The sequence below is a fragment of the Vombatus ursinus genome, unplaced genomic scaffold (genome assembly GCF_900497805.2).
Source record: "Vombatus ursinus unplaced genomic scaffold, bare-nosed wombat genome assembly UNPS02014814.1, whole genome shotgun sequence".
Taxonomy (NCBI): Eukaryota; Metazoa; Chordata; class Mammalia; order Diprotodontia; family Vombatidae; genus Vombatus; species Vombatus ursinus.
This window is the reverse complement of record NW_020954592.1, coordinates 14,427,530-14,454,369: the sequence shown is the minus strand read 5'-3', so window position 1 is coordinate 14,454,369 and position 26,840 is coordinate 14,427,530. Positions and strand designations below refer to the sequence as shown.

The window sequence follows — 26,840 nt, the reverse complement described above, 5'->3', positions numbered from 1 at the left end:
TTTTTGCGCCGCTTACTCATGATCCCGGCCAATTACTTGACTCTGCTTCCAATGTGAAGAGTGTACTGTCTCAAGCTTTGGGGGTTTGTACATCTGTTTTCAGAGGTACTTCTAGGGACCTGTAAATTTTCGGTTCTTCCAAGGTGTTATAATAAGGCGAGAGGTGTTTCCTCTCCACAACAAGCTCCACCACGCCAGCACTCCTCCTCGCCCCAGGACTGCCCCTCAGAACTGTGACCCAGATCCAAGCACTGCCAAAGCAAGAGATTCCTGCCTCAGCACTGGCAAAGAGATCCTTGCAATCCCCCTTTGATCAGCCACTTGATTCCCCCTCAGTCTGTGGGCTGGAAGCTCAGGAGGCAGCCGCTGCCCCAGGGGCACGCTCAGGACTTGTGGCTGAGACCTCACTGCAGAAACAGACTTTTCTTACTGACCTTCTAAGTTGTCTTTGGGGTTTGTGGGTTGAGAAGTCTGGAAACTACCACAGCTGCCTGTGATTCAATCCTCTGAGGCCTGCTCCAGGTTTGCTCCAACCTGCACACCCATGTCGAACTGCGCTCCTCTCCCTGCCCAGCGCTATATACTTTTCCAATTAGCCATCTAGGTTGTCTTGGGCTGTAAATTTGTTTCACTCTGTCTTTTTGTGGGTTCTGCTGCTTTAGAATTTGTTTAGAGCCATTTTTTACAGGTATTTGGAGGGATTTGGGGGAGAGCTCAAGCAAGTCACTGCTTTCCCTCCGCCATCTTGGCTCCACCCCTGGTATGTCTTTATTTTCATAAAATGTTTTGCTATTGTATTTATATGTTTCTGTGCATATCTTGGTAGGTAGATTCACATGTTTTTTGCATTTTGTAGTTATTTTAAATGGAACTTCTCTTTCTGTCACTTCCTGTTGGATTTTGTTTGTAATAAACACAAATGCTGATTTGTCTGGAATTATTTTATATTCTACAACTTTGCTGATATTATTGTTTCAGCTAAATCATTAGCTGACTCTCTAAAGTTCTCTAAGCATCACATAATCTGCATAAAGTGATAATTTTGTTTCTTTTTTGCCTGTGCTTATTCCTTCAATTTTTTTCTTATCTTATTGTTAGAGTTAACATTTCTAGAACTATATCAAATAGTAATGGTGACAATGAACATCTTTTCTTTATTCCTGGTACTACTAGAAAAGACTCTGGCTTATTTCCATTATATACAATGCTGACTCTGGGTTTCAGATACATACTGCTTATCATTTTAAGGCAAGTGTCATTAATTTCTATTTTTCTAGTGTTGCAGCATAAATGAGTTTTGCATTTTGTCAAAACCTTTTTTGCATATATTAATATAATCATATGATTTTGTAGTTGTTATTGATATGGCCAGTTATGTTCATAGCTTTACTTACATATTTAACCAACTCTGCATTCCTGGCATAAATCTTATCTAGCCATAGTGTGTAATCTTTGTGATATGTTGCTATAGTCTCTTTGCTAATATTTTGTTTAAATGTTTTGCATCAATGTTCATTAGATATGTTGGTCTATACATTTTTTTTTCTCTGTTTTGACTCTCTCTGGTCAAGTATGAAGACCATATTTGCTAGACTTCTGGGTCACATAAATAAAAAGAATAAGAATTGAGATAAGACTATTAGATTCACCGATCAAGAGATTATTGATTTCTTTGAAGAAAGTGTTTTAAGCTGAGTGATGAGGCTTAAGTCAGATTGAAAGAGGTGAAGAGAGAAAGTAGAGACCAATAAATTTTCCTAGGAGTTTGGCCTTGGAAGAGAAATCTATAGCTTGAAAGCATAGGGGATGGTAGGAGCAAGTGAAGGATTTTTTTAAGGATAGGAAGACCTGGGCTTATTTGTAAGCACTAGGGAAGGAGTTAGGGAGAGATTGCATATTAGAAAGGAAGAGAGAAAAAGAGAGAAGAGGAGGGAAATAATTGTGAGAGCAATCTGCAGAAGACAAGAGAAGATAAGATAAAGGGTATTAGTGGAGGGGTTAACCTTGATGAAGAGATCTTTTATCAGAAACTAGGTTAAAGGAGGAGGGAATAGGAAATGACATTGAGGAGTTTTGAGATGTAGATAATGGAAGAAGAGGGAGCTCTACGGAAGTGGCCTCTATTTTCTCAGTAAAGTCAGAGATAAGATCATAAAAAGTTGAGGTAAGTGAATGATATAAGAGGCCTAAGCAGAGCTAAAGCTTCAGAATAGTTACTGTGGAGACAGTGATAGTCAATTAGAGATGGAAAAAAAAGTCGCCTCGCTTGCAGTGAGACATAGCTGATATTAGGTAACTTAAACTTGTAGTATAACATATCTATATGTTGTATGATTACCTCTAGTGCATTCAAATCACATGAGTGGAAGAGGAGGTGGATGGTGAGAATAATCCAGGGTTGAGGATTGACAAGATAAAGCAATGATAGGGTAAGATCAAAAGATACAAGAGTAGAGGATAGTGTAATGTTGAATTGGCTAGATATAGGGTCAAGATAGGAAAGTGAAGCCAGAATAGCCTGGGAAAGGATGGGAGACAGAGAGACTAAAGGCTCCAGTGAGGATGGAGGATAAATTCAGGAGGAATAAGGCACAGGGAATGATAAGAGGTAATGGTTGGAGAAGGGAATATCACAATTCTTGGTCATGGAAGTAATGTGGGTGACGTGGGAATTAAGGATCCTTCGGAGATGTTAAGGGAGAATGGAGGAATAGGTCATGGGAATTGAGACAATTGAGGAACTGGGGAGGTGGGTTTGAGTGCCTAAGAAAACATTAACCTATATGTTGAAATACCTTAGAATACAGGCAGAAATTAGGATAGAGATGAACCCTTAAAGCCTGGTACTAAATTCCTTGGCATAAGGATCTGATAGATAATAATTAGCTCAGCTCCAATATTTTCCAGGAGTAATGATAGGTTTTTCAGTACAGAGCAATCTATACTCCCTTGCTTGTGACTAATGGCATACATTTAAGAAATGGTTGGCTGAGATGCTAAGTGCAAACTTTGACCTTTGGACAATGTTTTTCCATTAGGGTATTAATTGAACTATAAAAACATAAAATCTAATATATTAACTTCAACCAAAACTCTGGCCCACCCAACCAATTTAATCCACCTAGATAGCCCCATAATAGCCAGTAATAAACAGAAAACAATTTTGAGAAGAAAATATATTTTTAATTAGGCCAGTGTTGTTAATAAAGTTTACATACTTTCCATGTAAAGCTAATAAATAACCAAAGGAAAAAATAATTCAAGATCTCCTAAATATCCTCCCTTCTCTAGATTTTCATGAAAGTCATTATACAGTGATTACAGTAATATGAATGAAAGTGAAGTGAAAGGATAGCAGAGATAAAACACAATGACCAATATTTGCTCTAGATGACTAATGTTGGAACACATCTCCTTGCTCTTTATTGGGAGGTGGTCACTTATAGGAGCAAAACCTTATACATTCTGTCAATCATGGTGCCTGCATTAGATGGTTTTGCTTTAATATTATTTTATTGTTGCTTTTATAAAAGAAAGTAGTGGAGCGGTGTTATTGGTTAATGATTAATGCATAAAAAAATTAAATGGGGCAGCTAGGTGGTGCAGTGAAAAGGGCTCTGACCTTGGAGTCAGGAGGACCTGAGTTCAAATTTAGCCTCAGACATTTACATAGCTGTGTGACCCTTGGCAAGTCACTTAATCCCAATTGCCTCAGCAAAAAAAATGTAAAAAAAAAATAAACATATCAATGAAACATTTAATTTTTAGAAGAATAGAAAACATTGAATATAAAGTCTAACTTCATCATAGAAGTTACCAACTCAAAAGGAAAATATATTGGCATCAATGGGAAAACATAGAAATGGTCCTAAATTTGGCCAGAATCTTTATGCAGAGAGCATGGTCTTTACTCCTTATTTCAGTTCTGAAAAATGGAAGTATCTGATAAATAATAATGTGAGAAAGAAGAAAATCTTAATTATTGTGTAACTATCTAGAAACTCTAAGGAGTCAGATATTGCCTAAATTCTAAGATGTGATAGATGATATTAAGTTTTTCTCAAAAGATCATTGGTATTTTTAAGTATGGTTTGGGTGATTGAGAAATTTTCAGTTTAATTCTATATACTTGACAGTAGGAATTAAAAGATTATGAATTATCAGTTGAATAGGCCAGAAGAAATTACTGGGCAATTGACAGAGATAATATAGACACATTTCTCCATTATTAGATTTCCTTTTAGAAGTCACTTTACTGAAGATCAGGAAGAGAAATTGATTGCAAAGATCTACAACAAATATAATGAGAAAAACTTTTTTTTTTCCTTCTCTCTCCATCAAATTTGATTTCAGGAAATATTTACTATTAAGAAGCCTTCCATGGAACATTAAACACTTTAGTCTATTTGAGAAAGTTGCAAGGAGGTTTCAAATCATTATCCCACCAGTCTTGGTAGGGCTTTTATCTAGCTTATAAAGATATCATAAAATACCATAGGCATTCTGAATGGAGTAAACAATAGGAAGTCAGATAAAAAAGTAATGTGCTTTTTATGCCTGGAAACTGCCTCCTAGAAAATACATTCAGATTCTCATTTGTTCATAGCTATATATTCTTAGAGAATAATGAAGATTGGGTGCTGTAGTGGATATAGTGTTGGCCTTTGAATATATTTGTAAAATAGAATTTTACAAAAATCCGATTCCCATAGAATGAGTTTTCCAGACATTTATAATCTGTATTGACCCAAGGCAAGTCACTTAACCTCTTTTAATCTCAACTTCCTGATCAGTATTTATCCTCTTGGAATCAACTGAAATCATATAAACCTTTTTTGCAGCCTGGAGTATTTTGCCTAAAACTCTCCTAATTGGTAGAGAGAATGGTGAAAGTAACCCTTCATGGCTGAGGGAGGCGAAAGAGAAAGAGAGCTGGATCTGGACTCAGAAGGCCTGAGTTCAAATCTCACCATAGACATTGGCAGTGTGATCCTGACCCTAGGCAAGTCACTTAACCTGTGCCTGTTTTGGTTTTTTCATCTCTAAAATGGGGATAATAGTAGCGTCTATCTCCCAGGATTGTTGTGAGGATTAAATGAGATAACATATGTAAGGCACTTTGCAAAACTTAAAGTGCTGTATGAACGTTAGTAGTGGTAGTAGTAGTAGTAGTAGTAGTAGTAGTAGTAATAGAGTTATCTAAGGGTTCAAAAATACTTGTAACTTTTCATTGTAGCCTCCTGATTATTCTTCTTAGTCCTTTATTTTGCCTCACCAGACAATATATCTTTCAAAGTCATTTCTTAATTTTATTTTCAACTTATCTTCCTACCTGAAGTTTCCTTGTTATTTGGTGTATAATTTTCCAGCATGAAGGAGAAAAAGTTGGCTAGCTGAAAAAAAAAAAAAGAAAAAATGTCAACCAAGTCACAAAACACATAGCTTTTACAAGTGTTTCTGTTTGGGGACCAGGAGCAATCAGGAAAGCATAGAACCAAAGGTGTATACTGACAGGCAAGGAAATTGGATCTGGGACTTGGTCTAGCCAAAGGTTTCTGAGTCCTATAGCTGAGTAACTCTGAGGTCAAAGCAGGGTTTCACCCTAAAGAGCAACCATCAGATTATACCTTGGATCAGACCACTTTGACAAGTTAGTGCTTGAAAAATACAGCACCCCATTACTCAGCACCCAGATAATATAAATCAATCACAAACAAGACCCTATCATTCCTTCCAGAAATACACAGAGCCTGGCCCCAAAACAAAATCTCAACTCATGAAGTAAGGATGGAAAATGAGTAAACATAAGAAAACATCAACAATAAAGAAATAATATGGAGCTAGGGACACCTAAAACATGACCTCAGAAGAAGAGAGAGAAAGTAAACTCTTTGAGGGAATTATTTCCGTTTTTATCTTTGAATACCTCATACCTAGTACAGTGTTGCTGCACAGAATAGATATTTAATAAATACTTGTTGAATTGAATAAGGTAGCACTATTTTTTGTCACTGACAACTGGGAAGATCAGGAAAGGCTTCACATAATAGGTGGCAGGTGAGCTGTGTTTTGCAGGAAACCAGGCAGAGGTGAAGTAAGAGTGCATGGTGGACCAGAGGAAGCAGCTTATTCATTAACATAAATGGAGGCTGTCAGATACATGGAATCCCTAGTTGGCTGGTTTGGTTGGAATGGAGGGTGTGCAAAAGGGAATAAATATGAAAGAAGACTAGAAAGAGATTTGACAACCATATTAAGAGGGCTTTAAATACTAGGCTGAGGATTTTGTATCTAATCTTAAAGACAATAGGGAACCACTGAATTTTCAGTAGGATAGCAACATGATCAGATTTATTCTAAGAAATTTTAATTTGGCGACTGTGTAAGGAGAGAGTAGACAGGGGAGAGACTAGAAGAAGAGAGACCAGTTAGTAATATGTTGCAATAATTCAGGCAAAAAGTAATAGGGGTCAAAATTAAAATGGTGGCTGTATGTGAAAAGCACAGATGTGAAAAATGTTGTTGAGGTAAAATCACCAAGACTTAGTAACTGGTTGGATGTGGGAGGAGGGGTGAACAACAAAGTAGAGTCAAGTATGACAATCTATACAAATCAGAAATTAAACAAGGAATGATTAAACATGTATTATGTGCATGTATTAACTCCCCTCTAAATCCTAATTTGTAAGAAAGCTAGTCTTGAAAAGTGATTTTGATTTCTGACCATCTTTTTGGTATAACAATGTTTAATATAACAATGACAATAGAGTCTCAGAATAAGATCTGAGTTCTAGGACCAACTCTGCTATTAACTATGCAACACTAACTAAGTCACTGCAATTCTTTGAGCTTAGTTTTCTCATAAAAAAAAGAGTTTTAATATAGATAATCCATTCAACTCTACCATTCCATGATCCTGTGAACTCCAAGAAGTACTATGTTCCTCCTAAATCATCTACTTACTTCATCCTTTGATTGATTCTGAGATAGTTACAGGAAAATATGGTTTAATGTTTACTATTAGAGTTGCTCCTTAGTAGCTGAAGTTCACCCTGGATATAAATTATTTAACCATCTGCCAAAAGCATTAAAGTGAGTTCTTTGCCAGTTCATTTGGGTTTAAAATGAAAATTTTTTCTGAACCATATTCATTTCATGTTCCCTTCTTCTTTAGTGCCTAGCACACAGGGTCTGACATATGTTAGGAGTCTAATAAATATGTGTTTATTAACTGATTCTTTTCTTTAGAAAATAGGTGGTGAGTAAGCATTTTCAAAAGAAGAGAATAAATGAACTAGATAAAAGTACAGACCTGCAGTTGATCTTGTTCATCTGCATATTCAATAGACTCAAAGATGTTCATGGCCTGGAGCCTCCTTAATTCTAACCGAGCCTTGTAACAGCGGTACCAATTCTGAATGAGCACAGCTGCCTTCATTCCTACCAATCAACAAAAACAACAAAGACCAGAAAGATAGTTAGTACACCATGACAATAGAAGCAGATGCTATAGAGAAAAAAAAGTCTGATTTCACCTAGAATCCTAAAATGATGAGAACAAAAGTTTCAATCACATTGTATGTCCTTTTTTAAAAATATTTTTGAAAAGGTTATCAATTCCCAGTTATCTGGAGGATCATTGTGTAGTCTGTAGATTACCCAGACCTCCTGCATTCCTCATTTGTGTTATTCATCCACTTTTTATTCAGTCATTCCATTGCTTATAAGTGCCAATTCCAGTAATAAGAAGAAAGATAAAGGTAAAGAATTCAGTTTTGTTGTTAATCAGTAGGTATTACAGAAAGTTGAAATAACAGAGTATAAAAACCAATGGATTTTATTTATTCATACTTGTTTTCATGGAAAAGTTGAGAGACAGCTCTAATAAAATCATTTTGAAATAAGTTTTGTAATGGCTCCTTCCAGTTCCCAAGGGTACCATTTGGTGTATCAGTGCTACAGTGTACCAAATGGTAACTTAGTAGCCTGAGAGAGTTAATATACCTCCCTAAGCATCTTATTTAATGCTAGCAAGGCATATGATGCGTACTATTTCACTAAAACTTTCAAAAGTCCTCATGGGATAAACACAAGGTCTGAATCATTGTTTCTCATCAAGAAACTACAACATCAGGTAACTGAGTAACACATAGCAATAATTAGCAGGATACTAGAACACAAGTGTTCAGTACTCTGCTAATTGTATTGATATTAATTATCTACTCTTATCTGGGAGGGTCATTCTCTGTGACTAGTGTCTATAAATATAAAATATATACTGTCTATAAAATATGCACTGGGTTTGCTGTCACTTCCACTCAAGTAGAAACTTGATGACTACTTGTTGAGGGGAATTTCTGCTCAGGTATGGTTTGGATAATATGGTCTCTGAAGATTTCAATTTATGATCCTGATTTCATTTCATTTCAATTCAATTCAACAAACAAGTTCTTTGTTACCATAGAAAGACTCATTGGACACTAGCACATAGTCCACTGTGGACTGACTGACTCTTTATTGAAAGAGCTCTTGCTTTACTAAATTCTCATTATGCAAATTTGACTTTGCATAAAGAATTCTGAAAGAAATTCATATTCCAAAAAACACCCATGCTAACTTTACTGTACAGTACATTGCTCGCTCACTCTCTCTCTCTCTCTCTCTCTCTTTCTCTCTCTCTTTCTCCCCTCCAAGTGAAAGCAGAACAGTGGCTGCTGCCAGATTGGCTTGACATGAGACCTTTGCTCTGCTCCACCCACCCACCCAGATGTCCACCTGCAGTGTCTATCTTCCCTCTAAGTTCAGATACCCCTTATCTGTTTTCCAGCCCATGTGTTACCTGTCCTTTCCTCTCTGTGTCTATGTCAGGCCCCAATGTGTCCATCCTACTCCTTTTTCTTCTTGGTTCAGGCAGACCCCGACATGGCTAGTCCTAAGTTCCTCCCACTGCTCCCATTTCTCCGTACCTGACCCCCATGTGTTGAACCAGCCAGCCCCCTCCTTCCTGCCTCCCTCTATTCCCCACACCTGTAGGCAAATTAACATTACACAAAAATCTCTTTACAAAATGGTCCACTTACATAAAGTGAGAACTCTGTGTGTGTGTGTGTGTGTGTGTGTGTGTGTGTATGAACTTGAGAGAATTTCTGTTCCAGTGTGGATTGCATATATTATATATAGAAATCTCTCAACAAGTAGCTATCAAGCTTCCACTTGAGTGAAAGTCACATCAAATGCACTGTATCTCAAGGCAGCCCTTTCCAATCTGCGTTGCCTCTAATTATTAAGAAGTTTTCTCATTCTTTCAAACCTAAAACTGTCTCTCTGCAACTTCCACTTATATTTTTCTAATTCTACCCTAAAAAGCATTCAAATGACAGCCCCTTAAACTACTTGAATTCAGCTATGATGTCCCCACTAAATCTTCTCCAAAGTAGGTAAAAATTCTCAGTTTCTTCAATTAGTACTCATTTCACATGTTCTCTAATCTTCTCTCCATCCTTAAAGCCTCTTCTGGACACAGCTACCATTTCAACGTCCTTCTTAAAATATAGCTTTCAGAATTAAACGCAATGTCTAAGAAGGGCACCTCTCTTGTTATGCACTCAATGCCTCTCTTTTGGGCTGCTGTGGTGCACTATTGTTTTGTATTAAGCTTATATTCCTCTAGAACTGTTGTTTACCCACAACTACTCCCCATTCCCATTGTAAACCAGACTTTGGAATCCAAATGTAGTGGCCTTTACATTTATTTCTATTAAATTTCATCTTGTTACAATAGGGTAATCATTATAGCCCATCATCAATACTGTGGAGTCATGGTTGATCATTGCACTTATCAGTTTTAAAGTCTTTCATAATTGTTTTTCTTTACAATGTTACTGCTATTGCTTAAATTGTTCTGGTTCTTCTCACTTCACTCTGTTTCCATTCATACAGGTCTTTCCAAGTTTCTCTAAAAACATCCATTTCAACATTTCATCCAATTTGATAATGTTCCATTACATTTATATACTAAAATTTGTTTAGTCATTTCCCATTTGATAGGACTTCTTTTGCTTCAAGTCCTTTGGTGCTGCAACAAAGGATTGCTATAAATATTTTTGCCATAAAAATTGTCTTTCCCTCTTCCTTTGATCTCTTTGTATTTCCTTAGTAAAAGAACTTTGAACCCTTGGACTCTGAGTGATCCATTGTATCTGATGAAGAGCAGTAACATAGACATGAAACATGATTGAGGTCAGTTAGATACAATGGGTCATCTAGCCACCTAAGCATACACTCATGAATTCACCACTCAGGAAAGCACAGGCCCCAGGAAAAATATTCTAAAGCTAAGGGGTGAAGTCTAAAAGGGGAGGTCTCTGAAGGTCGAGTGGTCCAGAGAGTTCTTCTGCAGGACAGACGGCAAGAAGAGAGTTATAATCTTTTTCCAAGATATCATTTTAATCGTGTCTAGTAACATTTTATATCCAAAGGCTTAAATTCAGAATGGTCCAATATTTGAAAAAGATTAGATTTTCTAATTCTAAAAAAAAATAATAAATAAATAATAAATTAAAAAATAAAATTAAAAATAATAAAAAATTAATCAGTAGTGTGATTAGGTCAGCTAGGGGGCTCAGTGGATAAACCCCTAGGCCTGGAGTTAAGAAGACCCTTCTTCCTGAGTTTAAATCTGGCCTCAGACACTTGCTAGCTGTGTAACCCTAGGCAAGTCACTCAACGCTGTTTGCCTCAGTTTCCTCATCTGCAAAATGAGCTGGGAAAGGAAATGACAAAGTATTCCAGTATCTTTGCCAAGAAAACCTCTAATGGGGTCACAAAGAGTCAGACACAACTGAAAAACTGAACAAAATGTGATTATCTAAGTCATCAATTTCACGTCCAACTGTTAGAAAATAGCCTAAACATTAGGAAATATGTCTAAGACTAAAAGACTTTATTTGTAAATGTGGGAATTCCACAAAGTTATATCTTTGATCTTCTCTTCTTTCACTTAGTGCTTTTGCTGCTCTATGGCACCAGTTATCGCCCCTATGAGGATGGCTGCCAAATTTTTATTCCAGGCTTTATCCCTCTTATGAGCTCCAGACTAGAATTTTTAACTGCTTATTAATCATTTTCAACCTGAATATTCCATAAAACCTCAAACTTATGTCTAAAACAACATATCTTTCCTAAAATAAACAAAACCCTGCACCTCCTCCAGATTTTTGGATTTCTTTTAATGGTGCCACCATTCTTACACTCACTGAGGTTTCAAGTCTTTTTGCCATCCCTAAACTTCACTAACAATATATCACTGTGTCCTATCAATTCTACTTCTGCAAAAGCTCGCAAATCATTTCAAAAAATTTCATCCATCACACACATGCCCTCTGTCAAAACTGTAGTTCAGTCTCCCATGACCCCTTCTTGGCTTATTGAAATTTCCTTCCAACTGGTCTAACTGCCTTGAGTATCTCCTGCATCTAAGTCATTCTACACACTTCTGCCAAACTAATCTTTCTTTCATTTATTTCACTATCAATTTCTTCTCCTCTCTCATCCCTTCTCTTTCCTAGCACTTTTAAATAAAGAATTCAGAATCTTTCTTTCTTCTAACCTCTTATTTTTGTATCTTTCTCTTACTGTGTCCTTTTGTAAAAAAAAAAATCCATCACTTTGTTCTTTTCATTATTTTTCTTCCTTTTCAGTCTATTCTAAAATTTTATCTTCTGATTCATGTACTAGGCCCTTGTTCTTTTTTTATTCTCTCTGTTCCTCATGGAGCAAAGCTCTCTATTCTATCCAATTTCTATGTTATTGCCTTTGTAGATCTCATCCCACGCTTTTTTCATATATTTGACTCACTATTTGATATATCAGTTGAAGAGAGAAGTCATGTTAGATTGAAGCTCCGCCAAGTGGGAGTTACCCAGTTTCCCAGATTCTGTAGCCTGTGCCCTTCCCTCGTCCTCTGGGTAGTCAGTCTCTATTATCAAGGTCATACCATCCCACCCTTGCCTCTATGCCTCCCCCACCAATCAACCATTCTGGGTTCTGGCTGTCCCTGAAAACTCGTGTGTCTCTTCTAGGGAAGAATACTACCCAAGAAGTAGAGGCAGCTTCCCAACATACACCTTTTCCCATATTAAATTCATCACAAAGTTCATATCCATCTCCTCTACAGTGAGACAATTTCCCCTCCCCATTCCAGTTCCATAGGGCCACTCAGACCCCTCTACTCCCTCCAACTCATTCTCCTGCATCTTCCGTTCTTGCTGACAGACAAGAGGAATCATTATCGCTTCTTCTCACTGCTCAATCATGTTTTCAGTAAGGAAGCATTACCCATTCTCCTCTGTTTACTACCTCCTCTCTCCTCAATTATACAACCTCCCTCTCTACTGTTCCCTCCCACAATAAAGTAATGTTTCACCTGTGAATAGTCAGAGGATTTTAGTCCATGGTTGTTGTTTTTCCGTCATGCCCCACTCCTTGTGACCCCATTTGGGGTTTTCTTGGCAAGGACACAGGAGTGGTTTCCCATTTCCTTCTCCGGCACAGTTTCAAATGAGGAAATTGAGGCAAACAGGGTTAAGTGACCCGCCCAGGGTCACACAGCTAGTAAGTGTCTGAAGCCAGATTTGAAGTCAGGAACATGAGTCTTCCTGACTTCAGGCCTGGCACTCTATCTACTATGCCACCTAGCTGATTTTCTCCATATGAAGACTCAATTCCTGTGTACCGTTATCCATTCCACATCACGGGGATTGGGGTTAGGGGGTAGTGAATCTGAAAAATTCAAATTTTTTGGCCCTCCCTTCATACCAAAGAAGAAGCCTGAATTTTTTTCTTTTTCTCTTATGGGGTATTTGCAGTACCTTATGGTAAAATTTGGATTAAGTGTTTGGTCATAGGCCCTGAGTCCTCTGCTGGTTTTTGCATATCATCTGCAGCTTCCACCAAACTCCCAAAAAACTCCCATTTAATTTCTTATGCCTATCCACGATACATCAAAATCATGATGGAGAAAGTCACAGTGTGGAAGAGATTACTGTATTCAACCTGGATGTTTCTAGCTGTATCAGACACTGGAGCATTATTAGCCCCAGAAACATATTTTCAGGAAGTACAAAAGAACTCTTGAGTTTAATAATTCTAATTCCAGAATCACAGAATTTTAGAGTTGAAAGGGGCTTTGGCAGGCATTGGGTCTAATGTCTAACCCACACCCAACAGTAATTCACATTGTAACATATCCAAATAGTGGTTATCTAGCCTCTTCCTCTTGAAAACCTCTAATGAGGGAGAACTTGATAGCTCCTGAGGTGACCTATTTCACTTCTAGTCAACTATTTGTTAGAAAACATTTTTTCCTGGCATCAAGTCTAAATTTCCACATATTGCTCCTAGTTCTATCCTCCGGGGCAAACAAAACAAGCCAAATCCTGCTTCCACATGAAAGCCCCAAGAATTTAAGTAAGCACAGCCATCAGGTCCTCCCTGAGGATGCTCTTATTCAGGCTAACTATCCACAGTGCCTTCAGTCGATCCTCATAAACCATGAACTCAAGGTCTTTGACTTTCCCTGTTGCCCTCCTCTACATTCTCAGCAGCTTATCAATGTCCTTCTTAAGCGATGATATCCAGAACTAAATATAATACCAAAACTACACCTTTTTTGATACAGCACAGAATCACATTAGTTTAAAAAAAAAAAAAAAGACCTGCACATCACATTGCTGATTCATAAAGAGGTTAGAATACACTAAAACCCCCAGAGCTTTTGCAAACTGTTGTCCACAGGCATGCATAAAAGTAGACAGGATCTACCTAGCATAAGCTCTACACAATCCTACATTGCTATCTAACCACTGCTCCTTCATCCTACACTTGTGAATGTATTTTGAATCCAGATGTAAGATTTTACAGTTATCCCTATGGAGTTCAGTATATTAGATTAATTTCCCGGTCAATATCTTTGATTCCTGGCTCTGTCATCCATTGTTTGAGCTTTTTCTTCCATCTTTGCCTCATCTGCAAATGTGATGACATCTATTTCTTTATCCAAGTTATTGATATAAAGGTTACACAGTGTAAGTCTAAGAACATATACTTGGGGCTTCCTATAAAATATCTACTTTTAAGCTGAAATTAAGCCATTAACAACACACTCTATGAGTTCAGTCATTCAGCCAGTTCCAAGTGCAACTAATTGCATTATCATTTAATCCATATCTCTCCATCTTTTTTACAAGAATAATAATTTGAAATATTTGAACAATTACTTTCCTAAATTCTAGTTAAACCAAATCTACAGTCTATCCTTGACCTGTCAAAAAAAAGGAAATAAAATTAATCTGGCATGACCTTTTTTTTTTTTTTTTAGTAAAGCAATTGGAGTTAAGTGATTTCAGAGTCACATAGCTAGGAAGTATTATGTGTCTGAGGCCGGATTTGAACTCAGGTCCTCCTGACTCCAGGGTGGGTGCTCTATCCACTGTGCCACCTAGCTGCCCTATTTCTTATAAACAACATATTGTTAGATTCTGATTTTTAATCCATTCTGCTATTCACTTCCATTTTATGAGTGAGTTCATAGTATTCACATTCACAGTTATGACTTTTTAAATTTTTAGAGAATAAAACAAGCATGACTTTTTAAATTTTTAGAGAATAAAACAAACATTTTCATAACCTAATATAAAAAAGACGATTGCACATGAAACCGCAAATCTATTATATATAACTTGTTATTCCTTTTAAATATATAATAAAGTTATCCTGCAAATTTCTTTTTCCTTTTTTTCTTCCCTTCCCCTTACCCTAGAGAGGGCTACCATTAGACACAAATATGAATATGCAAATATATACAACAACATAAACAGGAAGAAGAAATTGAATGACCAAGCTTCACCCTATTGAGAAAATGAACATCTCTCCCTTCTTTACAGAGGGACAAGGGATACAAACTATTCCATATACTGCCTCACTCAGTTGGTGTATTGGTTATTTTTGCTGAAGTGTTTTTTTTTTTTCCTTCTTTATACCTTATGACAAGGGTAGCATACTTGAGAAGGAAGAAGTTTGAGAGGTATTTGGAAATGAAGCAACAATATAGATTGATCATTTTTTTAAAAAAAAACACAAGGACCATTAATAATGAAAAATTGTGGTCTAGTTGCTAGTCCATACTTAATTTACACATCAATGAAATAGGGAACAATGTTGGAAGATAAGGGACATTAAAAACACTGTTTTACTGGATTAGATCTATGACTACTATGTATGCTCTTTTTAAAAAATAAATTTTTTGACATCCTTTTATTACATCATGAGAATTTCTCCCACTACAAAGTATTTCTCTCCTCTCCAAGACATCCATACCATATAACAAATAATGTTGTTTGAAGAAAAAAGGAGGAAGAAGTTGTATCAGTCAATCAACAACTATTTATTAAGTACCTACTGTGCTCCGGGTACTGTGCTAAGTCTTGGGAATACAAAGAAAGGCAAAGTTCTGTTCTCAAAGAGCTCATAGTCAAATGGCAGAGACAACAAGCAAACAAAGTTGTACAAACAAACTATATAGGAAATAATTATCAGAGAGAAGATGCTAAAAGTAAGAGGAATTGGAAAAGGCTTCCTGCAGAAGATGGGATTTTAGGGCAGCTAGGTGGCGCAGTGGAAAGAGCACTGACCCTGAAGTCAGGGGGACCTGAGTTCAAATCCGGCCTCAGACCAAACACTTGACACGTACTAGCTGTGTGACCTTGGACAAGTCACTTAACCCCAATTGCCTCACCAAAAAAAAAAAAAAAGAAAGAAACAGAAGATGGGATTTTAGTTGGGACTGGAAAGAAGCCAGAAAGTAGAGATGTCTGTATATGGAGGACAACCAGCGAAAATGTCCAGAGTCAGGTGACAGAATGTCTTATTTGAGGAAAATCTGGAAGTACAGTGTCATTGGACTGAAGAATATGTGGTGGGGGGTAAGGTATAAGAATACTGGAAAGGTGGGGTGGGGGACAGGTTGTAAAGGGCTTTGAACACCAGAGGACTGTATATTTGATCCTGGGAGTGATAGGGAACCACTTCACTGAAGTTTGCATTCAGTCAAAGGATCCCACTTGAGGACCTAGAGGCTACATGTGGCCTCAAGGCCGCAGGTTCCTTACTCCTGGTTTAGGGGAAAAGATAATGAGTTCAATTTTAGACATGTTGAGTTTAAAATATCTACTGGACATCTAGTTCAAGATGTTGCAGCTGATGATGTGAGATTAGAGGTCAGTAGAGAAATTGGGGCAGGAAAGGTAGATTTGAGAATCATCAACACAGTTGTGGTGATTAAATTCACAGGAGCTGAGAAGATCACAAAGTGAAGTGGTATAGATGAATTTGTATCTAGATGAAAATGCAGCAAAGGAGACTATGAAGGAGACGTCTGATAGTTAGGAAGTAGGAGCAAGAGCGGCACCCCAAAAACTTTGAAAAGAGTATCAAGATAAGAGGGTGACCAACAGTGTCAAAGTCTACAGAGAAGTCAAGGAGAATAAAGATTGAGAAAAGTCCATTGGATTAGCAATTGCGAAATCATTGGTAACTTTGGAGAGAGCAGTTTCAGTGGAATGATGAAATTGGAAGGCAGATTGTGAAGTTTTAAGAGAGTGAGAAAAAAAAAAGTGGAAGCACCTATTGTAGATGGTCTTCTTAAGGAGTTTAGTCACAAAGGGCAAAAGAGATACAGGAAAATAGTGGGGATGAGAGAATCAAGTGATATTTTGAGGCTAGAAGAGACATGGACAAGTTTATAGGCAGTAGGGAATGAGCCAGTAGACAGGGCGAGACTGGAAATAAGCAATAGAATGAGGATGACAGAGAGGGCAATGTGTTGAAAGAGATGGGATGGAATGGTGTGCCGATCGCGCCGTGCACTCTCCTTCTAACAGGAGCAGGCTTCCAGGGTCATACTTACCAGTCTTCGGAGCCCACCCGGATAAACATAGAGATGAGCCGATCAGGAGGTGCAAGCACTCGAACTTTATTCAGAGGCCATCACAGCAAGGCCAAGCAGGAAAGCAAGAGCAGGAGCAAGAGCAAGAGAGCGAGCTCCGACCCCTACCGCCCCTATATACCTTCCTAGCCCCTCCTCCTCAGCCCGCCTACCAGTGAATGATTGTAGGATCAGATACCGGAAGGGGATGTCTGGGGTTAGCACTGCACCAAAGGAGAGGATGTGACAAAGGAAGCTAGGCCCGGATACCGGAAGGAGACGTCTGGGGTTAGCGCTGCACGTAGGGAGAGGACTAGACAAAGGGAGCTCGTTCTCTGCTGTCCCACTCCCACGTGGCACAGCCCCCTGCCTCGGGAGCATGAGCTCCGGTTACTTCCCCGTATCCAGTTCCTATCCCAGTTCACCACAACTCCACATGGCACAGCCCCCTGCCTCGGGAGCATGAGCTCCGGTTACTTCCTAATATCTTGTCCCTGCCCCATCTTGCCACAACCCCCACGTGGCACATAGCCAACATCAGACAATCCCTCACAGAATGGAATCATTTGTGCAGATAGAGAGGTTAGCCTTGGCAAGGAGTAAGGCTACATCTTCATGAGAGATATGGTCAAAGAGGAGAGTGGCAGAAGGCATATGGGAAAAGAAGTAATTCATGATGAATTGTGTCCATGGCACTGGAATTAAGAGGGATCAGGAAAAGATAATATTCCCTTTCAGTAAAAGGTAGGATTTTAGCTGGAACTTTCAAGAATGGCAAGAAAGCCACAGGCAGAAACAGTGAAGGTGAGTGAGCATCCCAGGCATGAGAGACAGCCAGTGAAAATGCCCAGAATCAAGAGGTGGAGTGTCTTGTTCAAAGGCAAGGAGGGCAGTGTCACTGGATTAGAGAGTACATGGTAGTGGGGAGGGTGTAAAGTGTAAGAAGACTTGGGAATGGGATGAGGTGAAGGCAGGTTAAGAAGGACTTTGGATATCAAACAGGTTTTATATTTGATCCTGGAGGCGATAGGGATTTAATGAGAGGGGAAGGAGGATGGAGGTGATATGATCAGATGTACACTTTAGGAAGAACAATTTGACAGCTGAGTAGAGGATGGATTGACGTGTGGAGAGACCGGTGGCAAGCAAACCAATTAGTGAGCTATTACACTAATCCAGTAGAATAGAAGTGAGGTGATAAGGGCCTGTACCAGGTTGGTGGCAGTGTCCTAGGAGAGAAAGGAGAATATATGAGAAATGTTAAGAAGGCAAAATTGACAGTGAAAGGAAAAGAAGTGGAGGAATCTATTGTTTGTAGGCAGTAGGGAAGCTGCCATTAGACAAGGAGAGAGTGAACATAATTGAATGAGAATGATAGAAGGAGAATCTGCTGGAAAAGATAGGATGGAATGGGGTCATTTGTGCATGCAGAGGGATTTACTTTGTCAAGGAAAAGGGCTACCTCACGTAAGACGGGGGTGAAGAGGGAGATAGTTGCAGAAGGCACAGGGCTTATGTGAGGTGAGGAAGGGAGAAGAGAGAGCTCTCACTGAATGGTCTCAACTATTTTAGTTAAAGATGAGACAAGATTCTCAGCTTAGAGGGTTAGGGAACCTTAGGAGGCTTAAGAAATGATCAAAAAGTTTGGAAAAGCCGCTGTGATAGTTAATTGAATAAGGATGTGTAAAAGGATTGCCCTGACACAGTGAAGGACCAGTTGAGATTATGTAACATAAATTTGTAGTGGACTCAGTCAGCAAAGTTTCATGATTTTCTCTAGCTTTATGGAACATGTAGGAGTGAGGTTGAGAGTTGCCATGGCAAGACTGGTATTAGGATAAGGGCTAAGGGACTCAAGAGCACAGTCTAGAATGGAACTAGTTTGCTGAGGGATCAAGATGGGAAAGGGAGGGAAGTGCAGCCAAAGGTTTGCAAAGCATTTTAAATACATTATCTCATCAATTGCTCATGGGTAGGCCGAGCTAATATAATTAAAATGACAATCCTACCTAATTTACTTATTAGTGCCATACCAATCAAACTACCAAAAATTATTTTATAGGGCTAGAAAAAATAATAACAAAATTCATCTGGGAGAACAAAAACTCAAAAATATCAATTAATGAAAAAAAATGCAAAGGAAGGTGGCGTGAAATGCCTATAACCATATTGTAAAGTGGCAAGCATCAAAGCTATTTGATACTAGCTAAGAAATAGACTGGTGGATCATTAGAATAGGTTTGGTACACAAGACACAATAGTCAATGACTATAGTAATCTACTGTTTGATAAATAGTATGGCAGAAACTAGGCATAGACCAACGTCTTACACCATACACCAAGAGGAAAGCAGAAAGCTGGGAAACAATTTTTATAGTCAGTCTCTGATAAAGGCCTCATTTCTAAAATATAGAGAACTAAGTCAAATTTATAAGAACACACTTCTTTACCCAACTAATAAATGGACAATGTATATGAACAGGCAGTTTTCAGATGAAGAAATTAAAGCCATGTATAGTCATATGAAAAAATGCTCTAAATCACTATTGATTAGAGAAATGCAAATTAAAACAATTCTGAGGTACCACGTCACACCTACCAGATTGGCTAATATGACACAAAAGAAAAATGATAAATTTTGGAGAAGATGTGGAAAAAAATGCATCGTTGGTGGAGTTGTCAACTGATCTAACTATTGGAACTATGGCCAAAGGGCTATAAAACTGCACAGTTTTACAAAACTGCATGCCCTTTGACCCAGCAATACCACTACTGGGCTTATGTCCTAAAGAGATCATAAAAAAGGGAAAAGGACCCACACGTACAAACATATTTATAACAGCTCTTTTTGTGGTGGCCAAGAACGGGAAACTGAGAGAATTCCCATCAATTGGGGAATGGCTGAACAAGTTGTGGTATATGAATGTAATGGAATACTATTGTGCTATCAGAAATGATGAGCAGCTGGATTTCAGAAAAACCTGGAAAAACTTACAGGAATTGATACTAAGTGAAGTGAACAGAACCAGGAGAGCATTGTACACAGTAACAGCAACATTGTGCAATGATCAACTTCGACAGACTTAGCTCTTCTCAGCAATGCAATGATCTAAGACAATTCCAAAAGACTCACAATGGAAAATGCTATCTACATGCAGAGAAAGAACTATGGAGTCTGAATCCAGAACAAAGCATACTATGTTCTCTTTTTTGTTTTTTCTTTCTTGTGGTTTTTCTCTTTTGTTCTGATTCTTCTTTCACAACATGACTAATATAAAAATATGTTTAATATGAATGTACATGTATAGCCTATATCAGATTGCTTGCCATCTTGGGGAGGGGGAGAGGAGGGAGGTGGAAAATTTAGAATTCAAATTCTTATAAAAGTGAATGTTGAAAACTATCTTTACATATAATTGGAAAAATAAAATACTATTAAGTGGGAAAAAAAGAAGAAAAGAAAACCCTGCTTTATGGGGACAAAAGTACTTATAGTACTCCTATGGTCACAGGTTTGCTGGGGAAAAGTGTTTTATAAACCAGAAAGCTTTATATTACCATCAGGTTAATATTCTTTAGCACAGTTCTTCTCATGTCACAAGTCTACTAAAAAACCTTCAAGGTCTCCTAATTGTTAATTCATATTTCTCACTCTTCTAGCATTAGAAGAGTACATATTATTAGAATTACTATTTTGTTATAAAGAATTATATGCAGAAAAGTTTTTTTAATGCAATGTCTAGCAAAAGGTTAAAGTTTTTAGTGGTTAACAGGAACCTAAACCCCATTTCCCTTAAATTCAGTGTATCAACATACACATTTTTTACTTATGCATCATCTTCTAGGAAATTTACCCCCTCGAAAGTTGAGGATTGACTGTACATTCTAATGAAAGAGACATATAAATAACTAGGTACATAAAAGTTATATACAGAGTTTTTGGAAGCAATCTGAAAGAAAAAGGCATTAGCAATTAGGGGGAACCAGTAAAGACATCCTACAGAATATGGGTTTTGAGCTGATACCTGAAAGAAGCAAGGTAACTAACTGGCAGAAGAGATAGGGAAGAGTATTTGAGGCATTGAGGATAATCTGTGCAAAGGCAAAAAAATAATTTTAAATATCAGTTCCTCAGTTGTAGTATTCATCTCTTTGTTTCAAAAGAATTCTTTACTAATGAAAGCAAACAACTTTTTAAAACTTACCCAGGAATACTGCTTGTGTAAGTATTTAAGAGGATAATTAGAAATGTATTTATGATTTACAATTAATAAAAATATTTTCATAATAAGTATATCAAGTTGCTCAATAATTTATGGATGGTATTAGTCCTTACTCAATTAGAAAATTAAAACAAATGCAGAATTTTTTTTGGTTTCCCTTATTATAGAGGCAGGGTATTATATATATAGTGAATGAAGGCCAGGAAGACCTGGGTTCAAGTCATTTCTCATATGTTCTGGTTGTGTGATCCTGTGCAAGTAACTTAACCCTCCAATGCTCTCGGCGATTCTCTAGCACTCTAAGTTAATAGAGAAGGTCCTGACCTGCATTAGTTGAGAGTTTCGTCATCCCGAAGTTCCCTACCCCAATGAAATAATAGGTCTAGTCCCTATGTCCTATCTTCCCTAGACATTTAATAATTCACTAATTATTGACCTGGGTGTTTTATTGCATTTATACTTGGAGAAATGTGGCAGTTACTGTCATATTTTTGCCTCTTTTTTTTTTCTCAAATATTTCATATTATTAATAGCTGGAAGAGAACTTACAGAGCATCTGAGCCAAACTTTTCATTTTAAACATGAGGAAATTGAGGTCCAAATACCTTAATCAAAGTCACCAAACTCAGATCCTTTTAAAACCCAATGTTCATTCCATAACAGCACATTTACTCTTTAAGACACTGAATCAATTATTTACTACTATACTCTTCTCACATTTAAAAGCATGTGGACAAGTTTTAGAGGTTAAGGGTTTTTTTATTTTTAAGATAATTTAAAATTTTTTTTCAATTATTAATTATTTATCTTTTTTCTCCTTCCTACCTCCTTCCCACCCACCCACCCACTTAAGAGAAAGTTAGGCTGGAAGGCAGAAGGCAGATGGAAAGGAGAGGGGAGGGAAGGGAAGAGGAAAGGAATCCGCCCTGTATTATATAAGCATAGTCAAGCAAAACAAACATTCCTATCTTGGCCATATCCAAAAATTCTTTTCTTGATCTCTATATTGGTCTATAATCTCTGTCATGAGGTGGGAAGTGTTCTTTGTCAGTTGTCTGGAATTATGTTTGGTCATTTTGTCAATATGTAAGTCAATAATCATTTATTAATCACCTACAATATGCCAGCTACACTATACTAAGCACTAATGATATAAAGAAAGGGAAAAGACAGTCCTTGATTTCATGGAGCTCACAATCTAATGGGAGGTGGATGGAGAGAAGGAGGGACAAAGCACAGGGTGGTAGATAACATGAAAACAGCTATGTAGAAATAAGTTATATATAGGACAGATAGGAAATCATTAACAGAGGGATAATACTAAGGGTGATCAGGAAGTGGAATTTTAGCTGGGACTATACTCCAAAGAAATCAAAGAGGAAAAGAGCCTATATGTATAAAAAGATATTTATAGCAGTTCTTTTTATGGAGGCAAAGAACTGAAAATTAAAAAGGTACGCATCAGTTGAAGAATGACTGAATAAACTGAGGTCCAGTTTTGATAATAATTTTATCTGTAAATAAAACAGATGTAATTTAAGTGAAATATAACCAACATTTTACCCAATATAAGTCAACAATATGATACATTGTTTAAAAACAGCTAATACCATAATAGACAATATTAATAGGACTATGAAGGAAGTAGACTAAATGATCCCTGAAGTTATTTTCAACAAAACAAAACTTAAAAAAAAAAACCACCCACAACAAAACAGAATTGCTAATGCCTGCCTTGTCTAAGTTGTCTAACTTGTCTAACAGCAAAGCAGTGACTAGTACAGGGCCACTGTGACTTGACTCGAACCAGGGTCCTTATCTCCAAGGGGACTTTCTTCTTCTCTGTAACTGTCTGGAGGCTACCATCCCCTACCTCCAAATTCTCTACTGGTTTGTGCCATGCAGTAAGACCTAGCCCCCTCACCTGGCTGCAACTCCATCACTGTGGCACCCTATTTGAGGAAATCATTTTTCCCTTTTATCCCTATAGAAACTCAACAGGTTTGTCTGGGGATGGGCTATCCTCTTTCCCAGTACAACTGCAGCCCTGTGGACTTTCCACTGCTCTCCTCATTCTCTTCTGAGCCACTGCTGCCAACACCATGCCCTTATCACTCAGCTGTTCTCTTTGCTGTCATAGCCTTCCCTAATTGGAGATGAAAGAATTCCTAGCTATGACTCTAATTCACAGGACTGTGTTGAGAATCAAAATATAAATTTCAACTACTATGATTACTTCACTTTAGCATTCTATAATATTATGACGATGACAACTACATTTCTTCCAAAGCCTCAAATTATTTGGAGTTAACTTGAGATGAATTAACCCCACAGCAACTAAAGGAAAGAAAATCACTTGTCTTACGTAAATAAAATTATTAAAAAGTTACTTCAATGTTTCAATGAAGGTGGTAAAATTCAAACAACATATGAGTTAGTACTATTTTAGACATATCCAATAGACATGATAAGATGTCAGACTTCAAGGCCAACATATATCACATCAGAATATTAACAATCGATTAAGAATTGCAATGAGAAAGACCACTGAATCTCAAAGTCAGATTATTCATTAAAATTGATTCCAGATGTATGCCACTAAAATTTGAAAATCTATGCTATAATTCAGGTAAAATATTACAGACAATTTAGCAAGGTAAGAATTAGAAATAAAAAAGAGTTGTATCAGGTTAACCAAAACTACTACACATAGAATTTTCAGACAACACAGCAATATATGCTGTTTGATGAGATTATTGGGTATATTTTGCTACTTCATAATAAAGTGTCAACCTTAAAAATAATCATATTAAGGAGCAGCTAGGTGGCACAGTGGACAGAGCACTGGCTCTGAAGTTAGGAGGACCTGAGTTCAAATCCGGCCTCAGACCAAACATTTGACACTTACTAGCCATGTGACCCTGGGCAAGTCACTTAACCCCAACTGCCTAAAAAAAGAAATAACAATAATCATATAAGAAAGCAGGACTTTATAGAGTACTAGACGCAGCTGAGTAGCACATGGATAGAGTGCTAGACCTACAGTCAGAAAGACCTAAGTTCAAAAAGAGCTTCAGATACTAACTAGCTGCATGACCCCAGGCATTTTACTTAACCTCTGTTCACCTCAGTTTCCTCAAAATGGGGATAATAAATAGTATCTACCTCCCAAGGTTGTCTGTGAGGATCAACTGGGATAATATTTGTAAGGGGTTTACCATAGTGCCTGGCACATAGTAGGTACTATAGAAATCCTTATTTTCTTCCTTCCTTCCTCTCTGGGCCTCAGTTTCTTCATCTGTCAAATATGGGAGAAAGTACATATGACCTCAAATGTCCCCTAAACCTAAATCCATCTCTCTGTAACTTTCATCTGTGGCTCCCAGGTCAAACTGGAACAAATCTCATCCTTTTCCATGAAAACCCTTCAAATAGTTGAAGATTGCTATCTTGTCCAGCAGTAGATAGAGCCTTGGAGTTGGAATTAGGAAGACTCATCTTCTTGAGTTCAAATCTGGCCTCAGATACTTACTAGCTGTGTGACTCTGGGCAAGTCACTTAACCCTGTTTGCCTCAATTTACTCACCTGTAAAATGAGCTGGAGAAGGAAACAGCAAACTACTCCAGTACCTGTGCCAAGAAGACCCCAGCTAGGGTCACAGAGTCAGACACAACTGAAAAAGAACTCAACAAAAGCAATCTTGTCTTCCCTGAATATCATCTTATATTTACTAACAGGATTGGACTAGAATAGCTTTCCTTCCAATTCCGCTATTTTGTGAAATTCGCTCATCATTCATTATTTTTAATAAAACATTTTATCTAAGACCACAAGGACACAAGGGATATTTGCATTACTGCTAGACATTGAAGGCAAGGGATGCAGAAGAGAAAAGCTGATTTAGGAAGTGAACCTCCGATTACGAAGACGGTATCCAAAACCGGGATGTGGATTTCTGCATGCCTACGTAAAATACAGGAAGATAAGCTCCTCAGCAGAGGTAGTTTACACCTACAAAACGCTCAGAAAACTTATATCTGGCTTGTATCTTACAAATATAATTTAAAAGATTAAATAAAATTAAAAACAAATCAAAATTTAATTTAAAAATGTAGTGACTGTGAGAAATGCTAACAGTTTCGTTCCCACAGATTTGATAGGAATACAGAATGTGCAGAAATATGTAAAACAGGATGGAAGGGAGGGCAGAACGACTCTATCCAAACATGTAACTGGAAGAATTCTATTAGTTCCTCTTGAAGAGGGCCCAGGCTGGAAACTGGCTCAAGCTGGCCAGGGTCAAGGGATGGAAGGTCACTGACTTTTCACTGACATGCATGCTTAATTAGACTCATGCATATTAACTTACACACCCCATGGGAGGAGACAGCTGCCATTTTCATACATGTGTCACATGATGAGGGAGGGAGGGACACATTAAGGAGTAACATGCAAAAAGCAATCCAAAAAGAAGGACATCCTCTCTGTCCCTGACCAATGGATGAAAGGCAGGATGGGACAAGGTGGGGTTAAAGCCAAATAATCCTATAAAATCGCTTGCTCTGCTTCTTTATGTGTGTGTGGGTCCCATGAGAGAACATACACAGCCGACTCTCTCGAGAATTGGCAATAAAGGTATCTTTTCTCTCATTCCACAACTGTGATTTCATTATTACCCAGCTTGGGGAATTCAGCCAGCCCAGTCCCGGGCTGAATTCTGAATTGAGTCTGGGGTCTTTATAACATGACTAAGGTGTAAAAACAAAAGGCATTAAAAACATTTTAAAAAACCATTAGACCAAAAAAAAAAAAAAGATGGAGGATGGGGGGAGAACTACTTATGTATATATATATGTAACCTTGGAGTTACAACAGAAAGAAACTACACTCTGGAAAATGAAGTTTTACAGGCCAAAAGAAAATTTCTTGGCTTTTGAGGCTCTCAAAAGAATAGAGGAAGTATTTAGGTAAAGGCAATTGAAGAGTTACTTCAAGCTGGGAGCTTGGGAATGAGTGCCAGTTTTGCAAATCAAGAAGCTTAATTTGCAATTTCTATGTTGGTTGGGGGTAGCGTAAATAAAATGCAAGTGAAAGACAGGTGGAAAAAGAGGCTAGCAGAGCCACCTCTGCCTGTTGAGATTCAGAGGGGAGATGTGGCTGAAGTAACAACAATAATAAGTAACATTTATGTAGAACCTACTATGTTCCAGGCATTCTGCTAATCGTTTCACAATTATTATCTCATTCGATCCTCACAACAACCCGTATAGGTAGGTGCTATTATTATCTCCATTTTACAGATGAAGAAACTGAGGCATACAGTGGTTAAGTGGCTTGCCCAAGGTCACACAGTAGTAAGTGTCTGAGTCCAGATTGAAACTCAGGTCTTCTTCACATATTTTTCTCTTTGGGAGATCTGACAAAAGGATAGTGATGTGCTCTATTCCTCCCTCTCTTCCTCCTTCCAACTCATAGCCATTTCTCCTGCCCAAGTGGGAAAATATTTACTGCAAAATGGTCCTCTTTTTAGAGTTTGTTTACATTTTTTATTTTAATTAGTGCTACTGACTCTGTAGGAGAGAAAGAGATAGACAGAGACAGAAAAATTCAAATCTTTGGTCTAAATAGACAGTAT

The 26,840-nt window shown here is 37.8% G+C and overlaps 1 protein-coding gene across 1 annotated transcript in view; it reads right to left on the bottom strand.

The window, feature by feature from the left end:
• Nucleotides 1-26,840, bottom strand: part of PPEF1 (protein phosphatase with EF-hand domain 1) — a 119,536-nt gene that overhangs the window by 79,537 nt on the left and 13,159 nt on the right. Inside the window, exons 3-4 of the mRNA XM_027835428.1 lie at nt 7,313-7,440; nt 5,333-5,393 (exon numbers count right to left, since the gene is read on the bottom strand). Of these exons, the coding sequence (XP_027691229.1) occupies nt 5,333-5,393; nt 7,313-7,440 (189 nt within the window). The remainder of the gene's footprint in view (nt 1-5,332; nt 5,394-7,312; nt 7,441-26,840) is intronic.